Source organism: Natator depressus, chromosome 14 (genome assembly GCF_965152275.1).
Source record: "Natator depressus isolate rNatDep1 chromosome 14, rNatDep2.hap1, whole genome shotgun sequence".
In the NCBI taxonomy this organism is placed as follows: domain Eukaryota; kingdom Metazoa; phylum Chordata; order Testudines; family Cheloniidae; genus Natator; species Natator depressus.
The window spans coordinates 8601016-8619012 of record NC_134247.1 but is presented as its reverse complement, the minus strand read 5'-3'; the positions used below and the strand labels follow the sequence as shown (position 1 = coordinate 8619012).

The following is a 17997-nucleotide window of genomic DNA, read 5'->3' as shown; positions in this document are numbered from 1 at the left end:
TGTGAAATAATCGTGACAGGTTTCAGAGTAGCAGCAAAAAGAAAGTACTAGTGGCACCTTAGAGACTAACCAATTTATTTGAGCATAAGCTTTCGTGAGCTACAGCTCACTTCATCTGAATGCATCCGATGAAGTGAGCTGTAGCTCACAAAAGCTTATGCTCAAATTGGTTAGTCTCTAAGGTGCCACTAGTACTTCTTTTCTTTTTAATAAAGTGACTACATCTTGAACACTGTTGGGAAGCTGGATGATTTTAGAACAGAATTTGCATTTCAGGGCTTACCTACAATGTCCAAGTTGAAAGAGCTGTGCCTCATACAAATGAAGTTTTTTCCCTGTGCCCAGAAAGTTATTAAATCTTGGGACCCTCAGCCTGATGCAGGTTTAAGGAATAACTGTTGTAAAACTAAATTAACAAGCAAACCTTTTGAGTTAACAGGAAGAGTACTAGTAACATCTATGCACAGTACATGTTGAGTGTTATGTCCCACATTACCCTTTTGGTTATTGAGGTCTTTAAATCCTGGAAAAGGCTTCCATGCAAAACAATTCAGGTCTACTTATATACTGAGAGTTATTAGTGCTCTAACTTTCATAGCTTCAATTCTAAGGTTTTAGTACTAGACCTTGGAATCCCAGGTTAGAATGTGTAAGTTATTCCACATACATCAGCGGACACAAAAAACATCCAATGAAAGTTTCAATACACTGTGCCACTAATGACCTGCTGTCAAGTGAGTGCCAAGATGTAGATGCAGTTATAAAAAGCAACCATGCCCTTCAGAGAAGAAATGAAGGGTGAACATGTATCTGGTTTGAGAGGCCAAAATTAATCACATCTCCTGTGTATTAGTTTCAAGCTCACTTTGCATATTTACAGCACACTTGCTTTGAAGGGCTGACAGAAGCTTCTCTAGGACAGCTGCATACTACTCTTAGCCAAAACTCTTCATTAGGTGAAGGCTAAGAACAATTTAGCTGTACCATTGTTTCCATGTATTTTCACAGCTTAAATCTACTCTAGAGTCAAAACAAATGTGTAGACTTACTTTGTTCAATACTAAATCTGAAGCCAGTTCTGCCAATAAAGTCCATCTAATGTTCTCCAAAAAGAGTTGACTGTTTATAACCAGTAAAAGGAAGCCATGGCACTAGAATGCAGTAAGCTGGTTCTCTAGCAATAGATCCAGTTTTTTAAGATTGTTATTGAGAGAATAAAATAAGACATGCAGTAAGCCTTTCTAGGATTTAATAGAAACATTTATCATGTTCCACTGATGTAAAGTTGTGCACTTGAAAAGTAAACAATTTCCATTTCACAGAAGATTCAGTCTTCAAATATCCTTTATTGGAAGGCCATGCACTGCCCTCTGTTACTGTATTTCAAATCACTGTACATTTACTTGGTGAAAACACTGCCTGCATTTTCTAGTACAAAAAACTAAAAATTGTTTCAGGAATGTAGAGAAATAGTCAACTTAAATAGCGAAAAAGTGCACCATAATTACTGCTGCACTGAAGTCATTTCTGCATTTTCCATAAGTTTCTTAAATAACTATCCTGTCTTGATAACACACAATATAAAGAGCAATTATGAAAAAAAACAGACATTTAAATATACTTCTAAAGTTATTGAGTATAACCTGCTGGCATTGGGTAACCTATCATAGGAGCAGCACCAGTGGCAGGATATGCATACTGCTGTTGGTTCATACCATTGTGCATAGTCGCAATGTTAGTTGCATACTGTTGATCATAACCATTCTGATAAGCTCCTGCAGGATTACCAGCAGCTCTGAAGCCAGCCTGCATGCCAGCAGCTGCAAAGCCATTTCCAAATGGAGTTCCATTACTGTAGGTTTGAGCACTGTAGCCACCGTTTTGGGCTTTTGCTCCGAAGTCTCTCTTTCCTACTGCACCGTAAGTTCTCTCAAAATTCTCTCTCTCTCTAAAACTACCAAATCCACCCCTTTTGCCCGCAGAATATCGGTCACGTCGATCACCTCGGGAACGACCTGTGAAAAAAAAAAAATCTAGATGAGATATTGACTTCAAGAGTTATTTGCCAATCAAGCATCAATATCCATGTTATATAAAAAAGTCAAGTACCTGACCCACTTGATATATCTGCACTTCAAATGTAAGTTGTGTATAGAAATCTGGATGCCTTGAAGAGTATAAGCTCATCATTGCGACTAACTTTTTCAAACATGAACTAAGTGCAAACACAGACTGCCTCCCAGTCTGCAGACTGCCTGACACTGATCTCAGGGTGTTAACTCTACACAACCCCAATACAAGCACTTAAAATGATCAAATTAAGTGCTTTGACTAGAAAAGAAATAATGAAATCTAGAGGGGAAAATGGGAAGTTGCACCAAGGATGTTTAGAGGTAGAGAAACAGAAGGAAATGAAAGGTGTGAATAAAGGGCCTACTATGTAGTACAGAAGCATATTTTTCCTCCACCACCGTTAACAGTAGCAGATTGGGTAAACTTTGGTGCCAAAGGGGAAAAAACACCTCTAAAAAGGCTATATTCTATCACCAGTCTTTGATGGTGCTTGCAAAATGACAGTGGTCTGCTGTGAATTACTGTAGTATAATATGGCTACAGGCCACAATTAAAGTTTTACTTTTTCCATACAATTGACACAATGCTCCTGATTCAATTCTATTAACTGATTTTGAAACCCATTTCTTTTAACTGGCAAGATCATGACAAATCTTAAATGCATTCCTGAAGTAAAAGGTACTATTCTGCCCGAGTTCAGGGCCTCTGGAGGCAGTGTGATGTTGAGAACATGTCTAAAAAAAAAATTTAGATGATAGATAGATAGATAGATAACCAGGCTACTAAAAAAGAATTTACTGACAAGAAAAGAATGTAGTAAATGGAATATTTACCTGAACCTCTGTCTTCAATCAACTGAAGCAATTTGGGGTTGATAGCTTGATTAGCCTCCCGAAGCACAGAGATGAGGTCGCTTACTTGCTTTATATTGTTAGGAGTAAAGAATGTGTAGGCTGTGCCTGTTTTGGTACTGCGGGCAGTTCGTCCAATTCGGTGGATATAGTCCTCTGAGGAGTTAGGGTAGTCATAATTGATGACAAATTTCACATCTTCCACATCTGTAAAGTGTTGCAGTGTGGCAAAAAGCAATGTACAAAGTTTTGCACACCACAACCCAAATCAAAAATAAATGTTAGACAACTATATTTTTAAGAGGCTAATGGCTGCAAAGAATGTTGTTAGAATTATCCTTTTTGCTTGAATATTGTGGAAGAGAAAAAAGTATGCACACTCCATCTGTACCCATCTTATCACCCACCCAGTGATCTAAAAACCTTACCATAAAGGAGAATGCATTTGCTTGTCATTCCCAACTCAAGAGTTCCCTTACAAATCATCAAGTGACTTCTGAATGCTTCTTGCAGTAGGGCCACTAAAGCTCACAGCAGCCTCTTCATGTGCTCATTTGAGGACCTTAGAGTAAAAACACACAAGGTCCTTCACATACACACTCATCAGAAGCTCAAAAAAAAAAGTGGGCCACACTGCTTGTCTTGCCAAGACCTTTCAACTGCAGCTGCAAGAAAAACATACCTGTCCCCCAAAGTCACCAAGTTGTTTTTATGCACTGTGTCTCGTCTAGGCAAGCGCTTCCAAGAAGCCAGGGTTCACTTGAGAATGTGTCTCTCTCTGGCAGGTCTCGACATGACGACTGGTGTATAGGTGAAGGAGGAACTTTGACTTTCAAAAGGAGAAGCCATTGCTTTCCCACCCCACTTGCTAAAGTGAGAGGTGGACTTTTTCTCAGATCTCATGTGCCAGTACTCACCAATTTGTACAAGGCTTAGTACATTTTAAAGCTGCTCTCTCCATTTCAAGGTTGAAATGAATTTCATTGAACAATGAAGTTCATAATTTTCTTCGACATTTCAGCAAAGTCACTGAAATTCAAAGACCCACAGATCACAGCAAACAGTATGCACAAAGGTAACAGCACTGTACCATGGCAATCATGCAAAGCATGGGACAGAAAAAAAAATACTAGGGCAAAGTGAACTGTGAATAAAAACTGCTGTTTCATGAGAGAACAGTTTATGGGGTAGTTGTTTAAAAGATGGTCTTTGCCTTTTGAAGATTACTGGCACACAATGCTCTCAGCTTTCACCTCTCTATTCGACTGGAAGCAGCCAGCCGATCATTTCCACTAGTCCTCCATCCCCCTCGAGTCCTCCGATTGTCATGCCTAGGCCTTGCCACAAAGACTGCACCTTTATGTGAAAAAAAACTTAGAAAAATGCAGAGGTTAAAGAAAGCAATGAACTTTCTTTAAATGTTTGGCAACTGGCATTAGAGGAGTTATACTAACCTAGACCTCTGGATGCAACATCTGTAGCAATCAGGATGGGAGCTTTTCCATGTTTGAATTCTGCAACAGAACAGTCTAGTCAGTTTATATTCTTTATTAGATTAAAAATCTGACAAGTGCCAGGAACAGTTTATGAGTCACACGTACCATTTAGAACCCAGTCTCGCTCCTGCTGGCTTTTGTCACCGTGGATACCCATTGCTGGCCACCTGAAAGCATATTGAAATTGAATGACTAAACTCATCAAGATGTTATACATATACAAAAACAAAATCAGGATATGGTTTAACAAACATTTGAGTAAGCTTCCACCAGTTACATTATATACTTATGCTTTTAAAGTAGATCGATTGCAAACCTCTAAAATGGACATTAAAGATGTTTAATGAATTTATACTGCACCAAGTATGAAACAGATCACCTTGCTGGATGCACTATTCAATTGACATTTAATACTAGATTGATTTTTTTAAGTTCATCACTATGAAGAGAGTTATGTACACTGGATGATACTTCTCAGTGAATTGTGGACTGATGGAAGCTAGCCTGAAGTAGCTAAGCTACATAGTGAAATCTAAAAAAAAGGCAAAAAAAATTTCCATGTTGGAGAGGAAACATACCCATCTCTTCTCATTTTTCTTGTAAGATCATCACATCGTCTTTTGGTTTCCACAAAGACAATGGTTTTGTTTTCTTTCTCACTCATAATTTCTTCCATCAACCGAATAAGTCTTTGGCAAGAAAAATTAGTTAATCAAAACAGCAACTCAAGGCGATACCCAAAACTAGCATAGTTTCTTTAGTACTGCTATTAAGAGTCACAATTTCACTTCAAATAAGACCCAGTTCTTAACCTTAAGATGCTTAGCATTAAGCAACTTAAAGTCACACAATAAAGCTAAATTGAATCAAAGGAAACCCCACTGAACATTTGTTAGTTTTATTCATTTAGTAGACGCACCCCATGAAGAGATCGACTCACAGAACTAAATGTTTTCACCCCCACCAGCCCCCAAATGCTTTGGGAGCACAAACAAGTTCTCAGGAGACTACGTACTTGTCATCCTTCTCCACATCGTGACATACATCCACAATCTGAAGAATGTTGTGGTTTGCACTTAGTTCCAATGCCCCAATGTTGATGTGTACATATTCTTTCAAGAAATCTTCAGCAAGTTGTCTAACTTCTTTGGGCCATGTTGCACTCCACATTAGAGTTTGCCTGTCAGGCTGAAGATACATTAAGACTTTATTAACTTGAACTACACAAGCAGAACAGCATAGTTAAACCACCTAGCAAAATGCTGCATCCAGCTATGGTGTTAACAGTATAGATCCAGTCCAACGAATGTTAATATAATTGAACTGGATGTAATTCAAAGGAGAGGAGGAATATGATGGTTGCAAGAATTTTGATTTTCTATATGTAGACACCTTCATTTTGGTGTAATTTTAAAACTACATTGTTTTGGTTCAGTAAAGTTTGGAACATGACTTCTACTTACCCTTATCTGATCTACAATTTTTCTGATCTGAGGTTCAAATCCCATGTCAAGCATTCTGTCAGCTTCATCAAGCACAAGGTAAGTACATCTCCTGAGATTGGTCTTTCCAGCTTCTAAAAAGTCTATGAGTCTTCCAGGTGTTGCAATGCAGATTTCCACACCTTAAACCAAGCACAGCAAGATTAGCACATCTGAGAGAGTTTTCCACAGTGCCTGTGTCTATATGGTAACAACTTTATTCATACCTCTTTCTAAATCACGAATTTGTGGTCCCTTTGGAGCGCCTCCATAAATACAAGTAGACTTCAAACGACATGCTCTGCTATATTCAGCAGCCACTTGCTGCACTTGTTGAGCCAGTTCTCGAGTTGGTGCCAGCACCAGACACTGTAAACATTACCAATATCAAATTAGCACTGTAAGGGTAAGCAAGCATGTGCAATCTTTCAATTTTTGCCAAATCTAGTTTAACTTTTCTCTTAAAGTCACAAGATTCAAAGTCCTATGTTGCCTGCTGAGGCAAAGGTAACCAACCAAGTTTTACTTGGTACCCGAAAGCTTTTAGAAGCTACTGGGATGGTCTTCCTGCAGCACTTTAAAAAGCTTAATACTAGGCCCTTTTGGTTTTTGCTGCCAGTTACCCCTGTGGACTTTGCCTTCAGCAAAATATCCTCAAAGCCAGACATATTTTGAGATATAGGTGTCCTCAAGCCAATATTCCCATTTTGAGAAGCATAATTCCAAAAGAAATACCAGAAGTTCTACTCTGGTTGAATTCTTTGACAAAGCCTTAATGGAGGACAAGATCTATGCAATGCACTTGAACCTGCTGGACTAGCTAAAATATGGAACTGATGATCTGCAAATACCACATTATTATAAAGTTTAAATGCCTAATTTTTCGACTCATTTCACAATATTTCCCCCCAACCACCTGTGCTTTTAATACAATATTCCTCTTGAAATGAAAAGTTCACATTCTTATACTCACAATAGGTCCATCTCCTCGCTCTAGGAATGGCTGATGGTTTATATGCACTATGGCAGGCAACAAGTACTGTTTAAAAACAAAGAAAACCTTCTGTTAATACATGCATTTCCAATATAACTGGGATTTACAGATAAGGGTACTGGAAACACTTTATGAAGTTGAGGTTATATGTAACTACATTCCCAGGTTTAAAAGTCACAACTTACAGACAGTGTTTTTCCTGATCCAGTCTGTGCTACTCCAACCATATCCAGTCCACTCAAAGCAACAGGCCATCCTTGTGCCTGAATAGCAGTTGGTTCAGTGAAATTCTGTGCCTGAATTACTTCCATAACATTTGCTGCAAAAGAGAACCAATGAATTATCTATTGTTTGTATTCATGAAGCCTGAGTGACTCATTGGTATACAGATATTTGTACTTACCAGGAAAGTTAGCCTCATAGAAATTTATAAGTGGTTTTGGACAGTTATGGCCCTTCACTGTAACTTCTTTGCTTGCTCTGTACTGTTCAACCTCTTGCTGCAAAACAAATAATTACATCAGCTTTATTTACACTTTTTTTTTAAAAATCTACAACAAAACTTTAATTCACTCATACCAGCTGCATTCAGTTTAAGTGTAATTATGTCTAAAGTTATTGATCCATGTCCCACAATCAATAAATTACCAAGTAAAAAGCACATTAAGTGACAATTCCTGCAAAAATAAGCAAGTTTAATAAGTAAAAAACCAGCCATGGTACATACCACAGTGCGTCTAACTACATCAGGATGCTCTTGATAAAAATTCTTCTCAAATTTGGGCAGTTCATCTAGGTTCCATTTCTTTTTTGTAAGTTTTTCTCCAGGGTTTCCAAATTTCTTTCCAGATAAAGGTCCACCTCTGCTTCCTCCAAAGCGAGGACCACCAAAACTGAAAAAATAATAGTAATTATCCTTGAAGATATTTGCAAATTCTAGCTTGTTCCCATATGTGGCAATTAACTCATCTCCATAACATTGGATCAATACTAAGATTGTCAATCGATCACATTCCTAGTTTGTGTTGGTAAGTATTTGAAAAGGCAATGTTTTCAATGACTTACCTGCATGGGATCTTTGAAATCAAATAATATAAATACCACAAAGATCTAACAAAGGCCCCAGCAGCAGGTGTGCTCTAGTTATCAAATACCTAACATCCCAAACTGAAAGGCACTCATAATTGTCTAAAGATTCCTCAAACGATTCGTTAGAAACGATTAAAAAAACAGGGCAGCTCAAACGCCTTCGTAATAGAAGAGCCACTCCCAGCCTGCGTCAGTGCCTGAAGAAAGCCGGTGTGCGCGCGTGGGTGGGGCGTTATGAAACCTAGCGACAACATTCCCGTAAGTGGGTTGCTGGGGAGTTTTTATTGTTTTTGTTTTAAACAAAGGCATCGATTTCGGTAAGGAAAGGAAACCCGCACTGAGATGCTCATACACATCTGGGGCCCCTTCGACAAAGATGTCGATAAAATAATCACCTCCCCCCAAAGATCAAGCTGAGCCACCAAGCGCATACCCCCCATCTCGCCCCGGGAACAGCGGGTGCTCCTAAGCGTTCTTTGCCACCCCAGGCTCCGTCCCCATCGACCCCGGCTAGGCGGGCGAGCGTGGCGGATGCCCTCCGCCCCCGACGGGAACATGGCGGAGCGGCCGCGGCCGTTTCCTTTGTTTCTCATTTCTGTCTACGCCACATTTTCCAGCCGCTGCCATTTTAGAGTCTGGGCGGGGAGGGGGAGGAACAAAGGCAGCAGCAGCAGCCGGCATTTTGATTTCCCCTCAGTCACCGCATGGCGGGGCCGGCCATTAACATCCGCTTACACAACACAAAGCAGGAGCCGGCCGGCTTCAGCCCCGGACGCCATCTGACCGGGGGGAGCGGCCCCGCGGGGGTCTCCGGCACCGGAGAGGCGCCCGCACAACCCGTTGACCCGCCACTCACGATTCCGCCAGCCCGGCGCTCCCCAAGCCGCCCAGCCGGGAGTCCTGGACCCCGCCTCCCGCGCAACCGGCGGCGGAGGGGGGGGGGGGTCGCAACCCGAAAGGGAATCGAGCTACCAAAGCCCCCCGCCCCAGTGCCGAATAACCCCAACCGCCGAGGGCGGATTGCAGCGCAGAGATAGTACCTAGCCGGGTACTAGGTCACCTACCCCGGGGGTCACGCACCTCCCCCCCAATCTCCTGCTGGGATCGGGCCCCACCGCCCCCTACAAACAGCAGCCCCTCCCGCCACCCGCAGATCGCTTAGGAGAAGGCTCCCGCCCCGCCGCCATTTTACACAGCTAAACGGTCGTTCTAGGAATACGGACGAAAACGGCGACGAGCGCCGGCTGCGGCCCCAGGCTCACCCTCTGTCCATGTCGTACCCAGGCATGGTGATGGCGGCGGACGCGAGACGAGCCCGAGCACTAAAGCGAGTGGCAGAAGATACAGCAAAATCAGCAAGGACCGGCGATTCTAATGAATGGGGACCGCCCAGCCGCCCGGACGCCGGTTATATAGCCGGTGCCGTAGGGAATGCTGGGAACCGGTTCGTGACGCTGGCACAGAACCCGCCCCTCTGTCATGCGTCACAGCTCGAGTCGCCCGGATTCCCCTCCCCCGCTTGTGGGCGTGATCACGAGAGCTCTGTGCTCGACCTCTCTTTTTCTTCGCCGGCCGGCTGGTGTGCTCGCGGGCGGAAATTTCCCTTCCACTTCGGGCGTGGCTCGCGCTCCCGTCACTGTCCGGCCTTCTCTCCCCGTTCCGTTCCCTAGGCGCGTACCCAGAGCCCTCGAGCGGCGTCCTTCCCTCCCTCGCCTGACTCCCGCCCTTCTCGGTCACGCCTCTGAGAGCCTCGCGAGCCGGTCACGCCTGCGCAGCCGCTGTGGTGCCAACCAACCCCCATATGCCCCGTTCATGTAATAAAGGCCTTTGTAGGTAGCCACATTCCGCTGAGGTGATGGAGGGGGAAGAAGGTGAGGGGGACATTGACCAACTGTATTGAACACCTTTGCGGGACTGTTGAGGGAAACAAGCCCACTTGCATCAAAAGGGCATTGCCCCACATTGGTCCTAAATCACGTCCAGCTAAACAGCCCCAGCTTGTGACATGGCTGTTCCAATCACTGTGCTATTCACACACAGACGAAATCCTATTAAATTCAGCCCCCTAATGTTGCGACTGGGCAGGTGGTTCACCACAGTAGAGACGTTTCAGAGTAGCAGCCGTGTTAGTCTGTATCCGCAAAAAGAAAAGGAGGACTTGTGGCACCTTAGAGACTAACAAAATTTATTTGAGCATAAGCTTTCGTAAGCTGCAGGTCACTTCATCGGATGCATGCAGTGGAAAATACAGTGGGGAGATTTTATATACACAGAGAACATGAAACAATGGGTGTTACCATACACACTGTAACGAGAGTGATCAGGTAAGGTGAGCTATTACCAGCAGGAGAGAAAAAAATCTCTTTTGTAATGATAATCAAGGTGGGCCATTTCCAGCAGTTGACATCCCGCCATCAACCTCAGCCTGGACCAGTCCACACGAGATCCACTTCCTGGACACTACAGTGCTAATAAGCGATGGTCACATAAACACCACCCTATCGACCGGAAACCTACTGACCGCTATTCCTACCTACATGCCTCCAGCTTTCACCCAGACCACACCACACGATCCATTGTCTACAGCCAAGCTCTATGATACAACCACATTTGCTTCAACCCCTCAGACAGAGACAAACACCTACAAGATCTCTATCAAGTGTTCTTACAACTACGATACCCACCTGCTGAAGTGAAGAAACAGATTGACAGAGCCGGAAGAGTACCCAGAAGTTACCTACTACAGGACAGGCCCAACAAAGAAAATAACAGAACGCCACTAGCCATCACTTTCAGCCCCCAGCTAAAACCTCTCCAACGCATCATCAAGGATCTACAACCTATCCTGAAGGACGACCCATCACTCTCACAGATCTTGGGAGACAGGCCAGTCCTTGCTTACAGACAGCCCCCCAACCTGAAGCGAATACTCACCAGCAACCACACACCACACAACAAAACACTAACCCAGGAACCTATCCTTACAACAAAGCCCATTGCCAACTGTGTCCACATATCTATTCAGGGGACACCATCGTAGGACCTAATCACATCAGCCACACTATCAGAGGCTCGTTCACCTGCATATACCAGTGTGATATATGCCATCATGTGCCAGCAATGCCCCTCTGCCATGTACATTGGTCAAACTGGACAGTCTCTATGTAAAAGGATAAATGGACACAAATCAGACGTCAAGAATTATAACATTCAAAAACCAGTCGGAGAACACTTCAATCTCTCTGGTCACTCGATTACAGACCTAAAAGTGGCAATTCTTCAACAAAAAAAACTTCAAAAACAGACTCCAACGAGAGACTGCTGAATTGGAATTAATTTGCAAACTGGACACCATTAACTTAGGCTTGAATAAAGACTGGGAGTGGTTGGGTCATTACACAAAGTAAAACTATTTCCCCATGTTTACCCCCCACACCTCCATTCCTTACATGTTCTTGTCAACTGCTGGAAATGGCCCACCTTGATTATCACTACAAAAGGGTTTTTTTCCTCTCCTGCTGGTAATAGCTCACCTTACCTGATCACTCTTGTTACAGTGTGTATGGTAACACCCATTGTTTCATGTTCTCTGTGTATATAAAATCTCCCCACTGTATTTTCCACTGCATGCATCCGATGAAGTGAGCTGTAGCTCACGAAAGCTTATGCTCAAATAAATTTGTTAGTCTCATAGTAGAGAGGAGTTTTGTTTTATTTCGAATCATAGAAATGTGGGGCTAAAAGGGACCTTGAGAAGTCATCAGGTCCAGAACCCAGCACTGAGGCAGGATAAACCTAGATCATCCCTGACAGGTGTTTGTCCAGCCTGTTCTTAAAAGCCTTGAACAATGACGGTTTCACAACCTCCCTTGGAAGCGTATTCCAGTGCTTAACTACTTATAGTTGGAACATTTTTCCTGTGATCTAACCCAGTGGTTCTCAAACTTTTTTCTTCATGGACCACTTGAAAATTGCTGCGGGTCTCAGCGGACCAGTTAATGATCTTTCCAAATGTTTGTACCATTAGCTAACTATTGTAAAGTGCTTTGGATAAAAGCGCTATATAAAAAAACCTTAATAATTAACTCTTTTTGTTCTACAAATAAAAGCACACAACTCATATTTTAATATCAGTAGTCTTACCTTTCGAATGCGATGGATGTGCTCTCTCTCCCCTGCCGCAGCAGCCCCTGAGCTGGGGCTGGGAAGGAGAGGGTCTCTCCCCTGCCACAGCAGCCACAGGGCTGAGGCTGGGAAGGATGGCCACCTCTCCCCGGAAGCCGCAGCCCTGGAGCTGAGGAAAGTCGCCTCTTTCTCTGGCCACCACAGCCCTGCACATCCCAAATTCCCCGCACCCTCTCTTCTCACCCCACAGCCTCCTCCCACCTACCTCCTATTCTCCCCAAGGCCACCACTCACCTTACATGTGTGTCTTCTCCAGGGTCCAGGCACCTAATTAGTGGAGCCATGCCTGTGTGGCTCCACTAATTAGGTGGGTGGCCCCTCATTCTCTCATGTGTGGCCACCCAGGCGCACACCTTAGAGGGAACTATCCACGGACCACCTGAATGGAGCTCGCGAACCACCAGTGGTCCGCGGATCATAGTTTGAGAAATTTGATCTAACCAAAATCTCTCTTGCTGCACAGTAAGACTATTACTTCTTGTCCTATCTTCAGTGGCCATGGAGAACAATTGTTTATGGTCCTCTTTATAACAGCCCTTTAGCATATTTCAAGCTGGTTATCAGGTTCCTCTGTCAGTCTTCTTTTCTCAAGAATAAACATGCCCAGGTTTTTTTAACTTTTCCTCACAGGTCAGGTTTTTTAAACGTTTTTATAATTTTTATTGCCCTCTTGTAGACTTTCTCCAATTTATCCACATCTTTCCTAAAGTTTGGTACCCAGAATTAGGCACACTACTCCCGTTGAGGCCTCACCATTGCCGAGTAGAGCAGGACAATTACCTCCTGTGTCTTACCTACAACACTCTTTTTAATATGCCACAGAATTATATCAGCCTTTTTTCTAACTGCATCACATTGTTGAAATATTCAATTTGTGATCCCTTATAACCCCAGCAGATCCTTTTCAGCAGTACTATTACCTAGCCAGTTATTTCCTATTTTGTAGTTGTGCATGTAATTTTTCCTTCCTAAGTGAAGTATTTGCACTTGTCTTTATTGAATTTCATCTTGTTGATTTCAGACCAATTCTCCAATTTGTCAAAGAAGTTTTGAATTCTAATCCTGTCCTCCAGACTGCTTGCAACTTCTCCCATCTTAGTATCATCTGCAAATTTTATAAGCATACTCTCTATTCTATTATCCAAGTCATTAATTCAAATAATTAATAGCATTGGACCCAGGACTGACCCCTGTGGGACTCCACTAAATATGCCCACCCAGTTTGACAGAAACTACTCTGAGTATGGTCTTTCAACCAGTTGTGCAGCCACCATGTAGTAATTTCATTTAGACTATTTACCATTAAATTACCTCATGTTTCACTACAGATTACATCTGCCCTATTTTCAGAAATTCTCCCATAATTGCTTTAGCACCTGCTGATGCCCAGTCTTCTCTAGAGCTTCCATTGCTGCTAGGAATGGTGGAGCTGTAGCACCCATACTAAACTAATAATGAGAGAATTTCTGAGATTTCTCATTGTAGATAGGAAATGCCAAACAGACACAGAGTAGCAAGTGGCCAAGGGTTTTGGATCAAATACACCCCAAAAGTGCCCAAATCCCACTGAAATTAATTGCCTGATCACAAATAATTGGAATTGCTGGAATAATTTTCCTTACAAGAAAAATACAGAGCGTAAATACACTTAGCCCTGTATATTTTTTTAGATTGTTGTCCCGTGTTCAGGCATTTTCAGAGTTTATGAATATTAAGATAACTGTGATTGTAAATGGTTACTAGCTGTATCCTTCCAACTCCCCTAACAGAACTAGTATACCAGTTCAAAGATAATAAAAAGCACACTAGTACACAGAAGTACATATGGGTTTTAAAAACGCACACTGTACATTCCTCTCCAGTCTTTTGTTTGCTGGAGTCCTTTAATCATTTCACTACCTTTTCTACGGTCCTGTACACTCTAGACATTTTCAACCATTATTACTATTTTAAAACAAATTAAACATTGTTTGTGAAGATAACTTTGAGACTGTAACCCCTACTTGCAGACTGATTGAAACAATAATGCTGAGAAGTGTGAATTGCTCCATTGATCTCAAAAGCCCTTCATTTCAAATGGGTGTTAACCCTCAAGCCTCTTATGATAGAATTTAAATAATAATATTGTTAATTATTTCACTGCTGATCATGGTACCCAGTCTATATACTTGTTCAATATACATATATGTTCAAATCATATAATTTAAAAGGACCTTTTACAATGGAGGAAAGCTGGCTTAGGAAAAGGATGGTTTTATGATGAATGTGTTGGGTTGGAATACGTGAGATGTGGGTTTGCTTCCTGGTTCTATGATAGACTTCATTTTCCACATTTAATTAATCTCTTAAGTCTTTCTGTGCCTCAGTTTCCTCATCTGTAAAATATAGCTAATAATACTTTCCTACTTCCTAGGTGTGTTTCAAGGATAAATTAATGTATGTGACATTGTTAGGATAACAGCATGATCAGCACTATAAAATAAGATAAGAATGACCATACTGTGTCAGACCAATGATCCATCTAGCCCAGTATCCTGTCTGCTGACAGTGGCCAATGCCAGGTGCTTCAGAGGGAGTAAACAGAACAGGCAATCAAAGAGTAATTCATTCCCTGTCCTCCACTCCCAGCTTGTGTCAAAAGAAGCTAGGGACACTTAGAGAGCATGGTGTTGAATCCCTGACCATCCTGGCTAATAGCCATTGATGGACCTATCCTCCATTGAATTAACTAGTTGTTTCTGAACCTTGTTATAGTTTTGACCTTCACAACATACCTGACAGTGAGTTCCACACGTTGACTGTGCATTGTGTGAAGAAGTACTTCCTTTTATTTTAAACCTGGTGTCCATTAATTTAAATGGGTTACCCCCCCCCCAGTTCTTCCATTATGTGAAGGAGCAAATAACATTTCCTTATTCACTTTCTCCACACCAGTCAAGATTTTATAAACCGCTATCATATCCCCTCTTAGTCATCTCTTTTCCAAGATGAAAAGACCCAGTCTTTTAAATCTCTCCGCATACGGAAGCTGTTCCATACCCCTAATCATTTTTGTTGCCCTTCTCTGTACCTTTCCCAAGTCTAATATATCTTTATTTGAGATGGGGCGACCAGATTGGCATACAGTATTCAAAATGTGGGCATAGCCTGCCAGGGGCGGCTCTACCAATTTTGCCGCCCCAAACAGTCATTGCTGAATTGCTGCCGCTGCAGCAGCGGCGGAGCTGCCGCCGAATTGCCGCTGCGCCCAGAAGAGCGGCGGAGCTGCCGCCGAATTGCCAATGCGGGACACAGACTCCCGCCCCATTCTGAATGCCGCCCCAAGCACCTGCTTGGAAAGCTGGTGCCTGGAGCTGGCCCTGTAACCTGGATTTATACAGAGGCATTATATTTTTTGTCTTATTACCTATCTCTTTACTAATGATTCCTCATATTCTTTTAGCTTTTTTTGTCTGGATTACCATATCATCTAGGAGCCCCAACTATGAATCAGGACTCCATTGTGCTAGCCGCTGTACAAAGAACAAAAATATGGTTCCTTCCTCAAGGTGTTTACAAAAAAGCCATATTAGATGCAATATTTGAATAAGCAAAGATATTTGATTTTTCCTTTGCTCCTTCCTGCTTTATGCTAAGTGGTCTGATGTATTAATTTACCAATTAAGTCATGGTTTTATGGAGGTCTCTCAATCTCCTACTTGCTTATATTGAAACCCAGATTTTGTACCAGTTTCAATATAATTGGCTTTTCTGGTTTGCATCTCCCTGCCATTTGTTTGCTCTCACAGCAATAATTGAGATCCCAAATGCCTTTGTCTTTAGCCTGTTTTAAGCATCATACATTATGTGTATTTGGGATTTTAATGAATGGGGCACTCCAAATTCTGGTGTGGCATGGTTTGATGGAATATGGGATTCTGAAAACCCTTAGCCACTGGTTAATTGGTAAACAAATGTGTTTAGGCCACTGGATGTCTCTGCATGGACAAAGCTGGAAACCTGGGGGACAGCAGTCAAGAGAGGTAAGTGTCAGCAGGCAAAACCTCTCAAGCTTTTTCCTGCAGTGATAAGAGTGCCCAACATTCCTACATTCTAGAACAAGTCTTCCTTCCAAGATCAAAAACTTCCCTATGCTTCCTTATCTTCTCAAGCACTGCTGAAGCCCCTGCCCCCTTTAATCCCAGTCCTCTACTCTCAAGAAAAGCCTCTTAAACTAAATCCTTCATTGGCAAAATCCTCCCAGCATTCCCTAGGACAAACCTGACTAAATCAATTACCAGAGCTCTCTCATTTCCCCCCTCCCGCCCCAATACCTCATACCTGCCTTCTCCCCACCTGAATTTGGCCTTAAAGGCCTCAACCCATTAATCTTACATAATACTCTACTTCAGAGTGATTAGATGTAGTACGTCTTCAGCACAATCTGTAGAACTGTTTTTCGTATGCTTTTCTGTTGTTATTCTGAGTCAACATATAGGACTTTTCATATCACACTATGATTATGCATTATTGACCTGTAAAATGATGATTGTTGCTTTATACATAAGACATAGCTGCTGCTTCAAAGAGTTTAGAGTGAAGATAGACAATGGACATAGGAAAGAAGAAGGAATAAAAACAGTGAGATGGAGCAATGCTGTTTATTACAGAGGGTTGGTTTTTTTTTTTTTTTTGGCACTAGAGCAATTAGAAGGAGTAAGAATTTGTGTTCCACCCGTTTAACATTTCTGAGGACAGAACTAACAGTTCCTCTTACACCCATGGGGTGGAGGAGACCCATGTCTCTCTCCAGAGGGTGTCCCCTTGGGTCCTGGAACACCTGTGTGGCTCTCCCTGTGGGCACTAGCATACCCTGCATTGCTGTCTCTCAGGGCAGGTGCTAGTGCTCATCCCTCTGATATGACCCTGTTACTTTCTCTGGGAGGCTTCCTGTGAGTGCTAGGATATCCACATTGCTCTCCCCAGGGTGTTCCCTGTGGGCAGTAGGGAGTCAGGTTGTTATTTGTCCATGTTTTCACAAAAGCATCCCTTTTTTTGAGGTATCTGTCCTGAGAAATCTGAAAGGGTGCTCAGTACACACCCTACCAGCTATCTAGTTTTATGGGCTCAGGATCATCCTGGATGTCCCATTTTTTTGTACCTCAGAGATGGCAACCCTGCCGAGGACACGCGTGTTACTCTGTCTGGGGTGGGGTGGGGTGTTTTCTGTGGGTGCTGGGACACCCACATCCCTCTCCCGGGGAGGGGGTGGGGAGGAAAAAAGCTTCTCTGGGACACCATTGTTGCTCTTCTCATTGGGTTTGCTTGTGCATGCCAGGACTTCCCCTATTACTCTCCACAGTGTGGGGGGGGGAGGGGGAGGGGAGGAGATCCTATAGTTATCGCATTGCCTGAGCTCTGCCCAGGGAGAAGGGTCCTATGTGAGACCCCCCCATCATTCTCGTGGGATGGGGGCTCCCACGCTGCATTTCTCTACGGATTTGCTCCCGTAGAGTCCGATCGTGTAATTAACAGCCCCAATTTACAACCCCCCCGTGGTGGAGGGGACGTTGGCCAGCATCACGTGACCCAACAAAAAGCGCTACATCGCGCGCGTTACTTAGCGGCGTAGTAGGATCCGCCCCTCTCGCAGTTTCTATAGCGACCGGAGCCGACGCGGCGGCTAAATAACGATAAACGAAATCAATGTTTAAAAAAACCCGAAACGGTGAAAACATCAGCAAGGCCGGATAGAAAATTAAAAAAAAAAAAATCAAACCCGCTAAAAGTATGAAAAACGACGAAAGCCCAGCAACAAGCCCCGCCCCTTCCGGCTCCAGCGTGACCAA

The 17997-nt window shown here is 43.0% G+C and overlaps 1 protein-coding gene across 2 annotated transcripts; it reads right to left on the bottom strand.

Annotated features, from left to right (window-relative positions):
* Positions 1-1322: 1322 nt before the first annotated feature.
* DDX5 (DEAD-box helicase 5) lies at positions 1323-9414 on the bottom strand. Of its 2 annotated transcripts, none has more exons than XM_074971985.1 (13): positions 9265-9414; positions 7623-7788; positions 7299-7395; positions 7081-7214; positions 6875-6940; positions 6129-6270; positions 5884-6044; positions 5436-5608; positions 4999-5109; positions 4526-4587; positions 4379-4438; positions 2907-3131; positions 1323-2015 (listed from the first exon to the last, which is right to left on the bottom strand). In XM_074971985.1, exons 1-13 carry the CDS (start codon positions 9270-9272, stop codon positions 1630-1632), a joined length of 1791 nt encoding a protein of 596 aa, XP_074828086.1. In that variant the 5' UTR covers positions 9273-9414; the 3' UTR covers positions 1323-1629. The 2 variants fall into 2 exon arrangements, with proteins under 2 accessions (XP_074828086.1, XP_074828085.1); XM_074971984.1 differs by having other exon boundaries at positions 9247-9402.
* Positions 9415-17997: the final 8583 nt, after the last annotated feature.

What these genes read in the sequence shown, in the direction of transcription:
- DDX5 (XM_074971984.1), bottom strand. Translation starts at nt 9,272, where the DNA reads ATGCCTGGGTACGACATGGACAGAGG. An exon ending in ATGTAGTTAGACGCACTGTG is followed by an intron (nt 7,396 to 7,622) that starts GTATGTACCATG and finishes TTTGTTTTGCAG; the next exon opens with CAAGAGGTTGAACAGTACAG. An exon ending in GCGAGACTGGGTTCTAAATG is followed by an intron (nt 4,439 to 4,525) that starts GTACGTGTGACT and finishes GTTCTGTTGCAG; the next exon opens with AATTCAAACATGGAAAAGCT.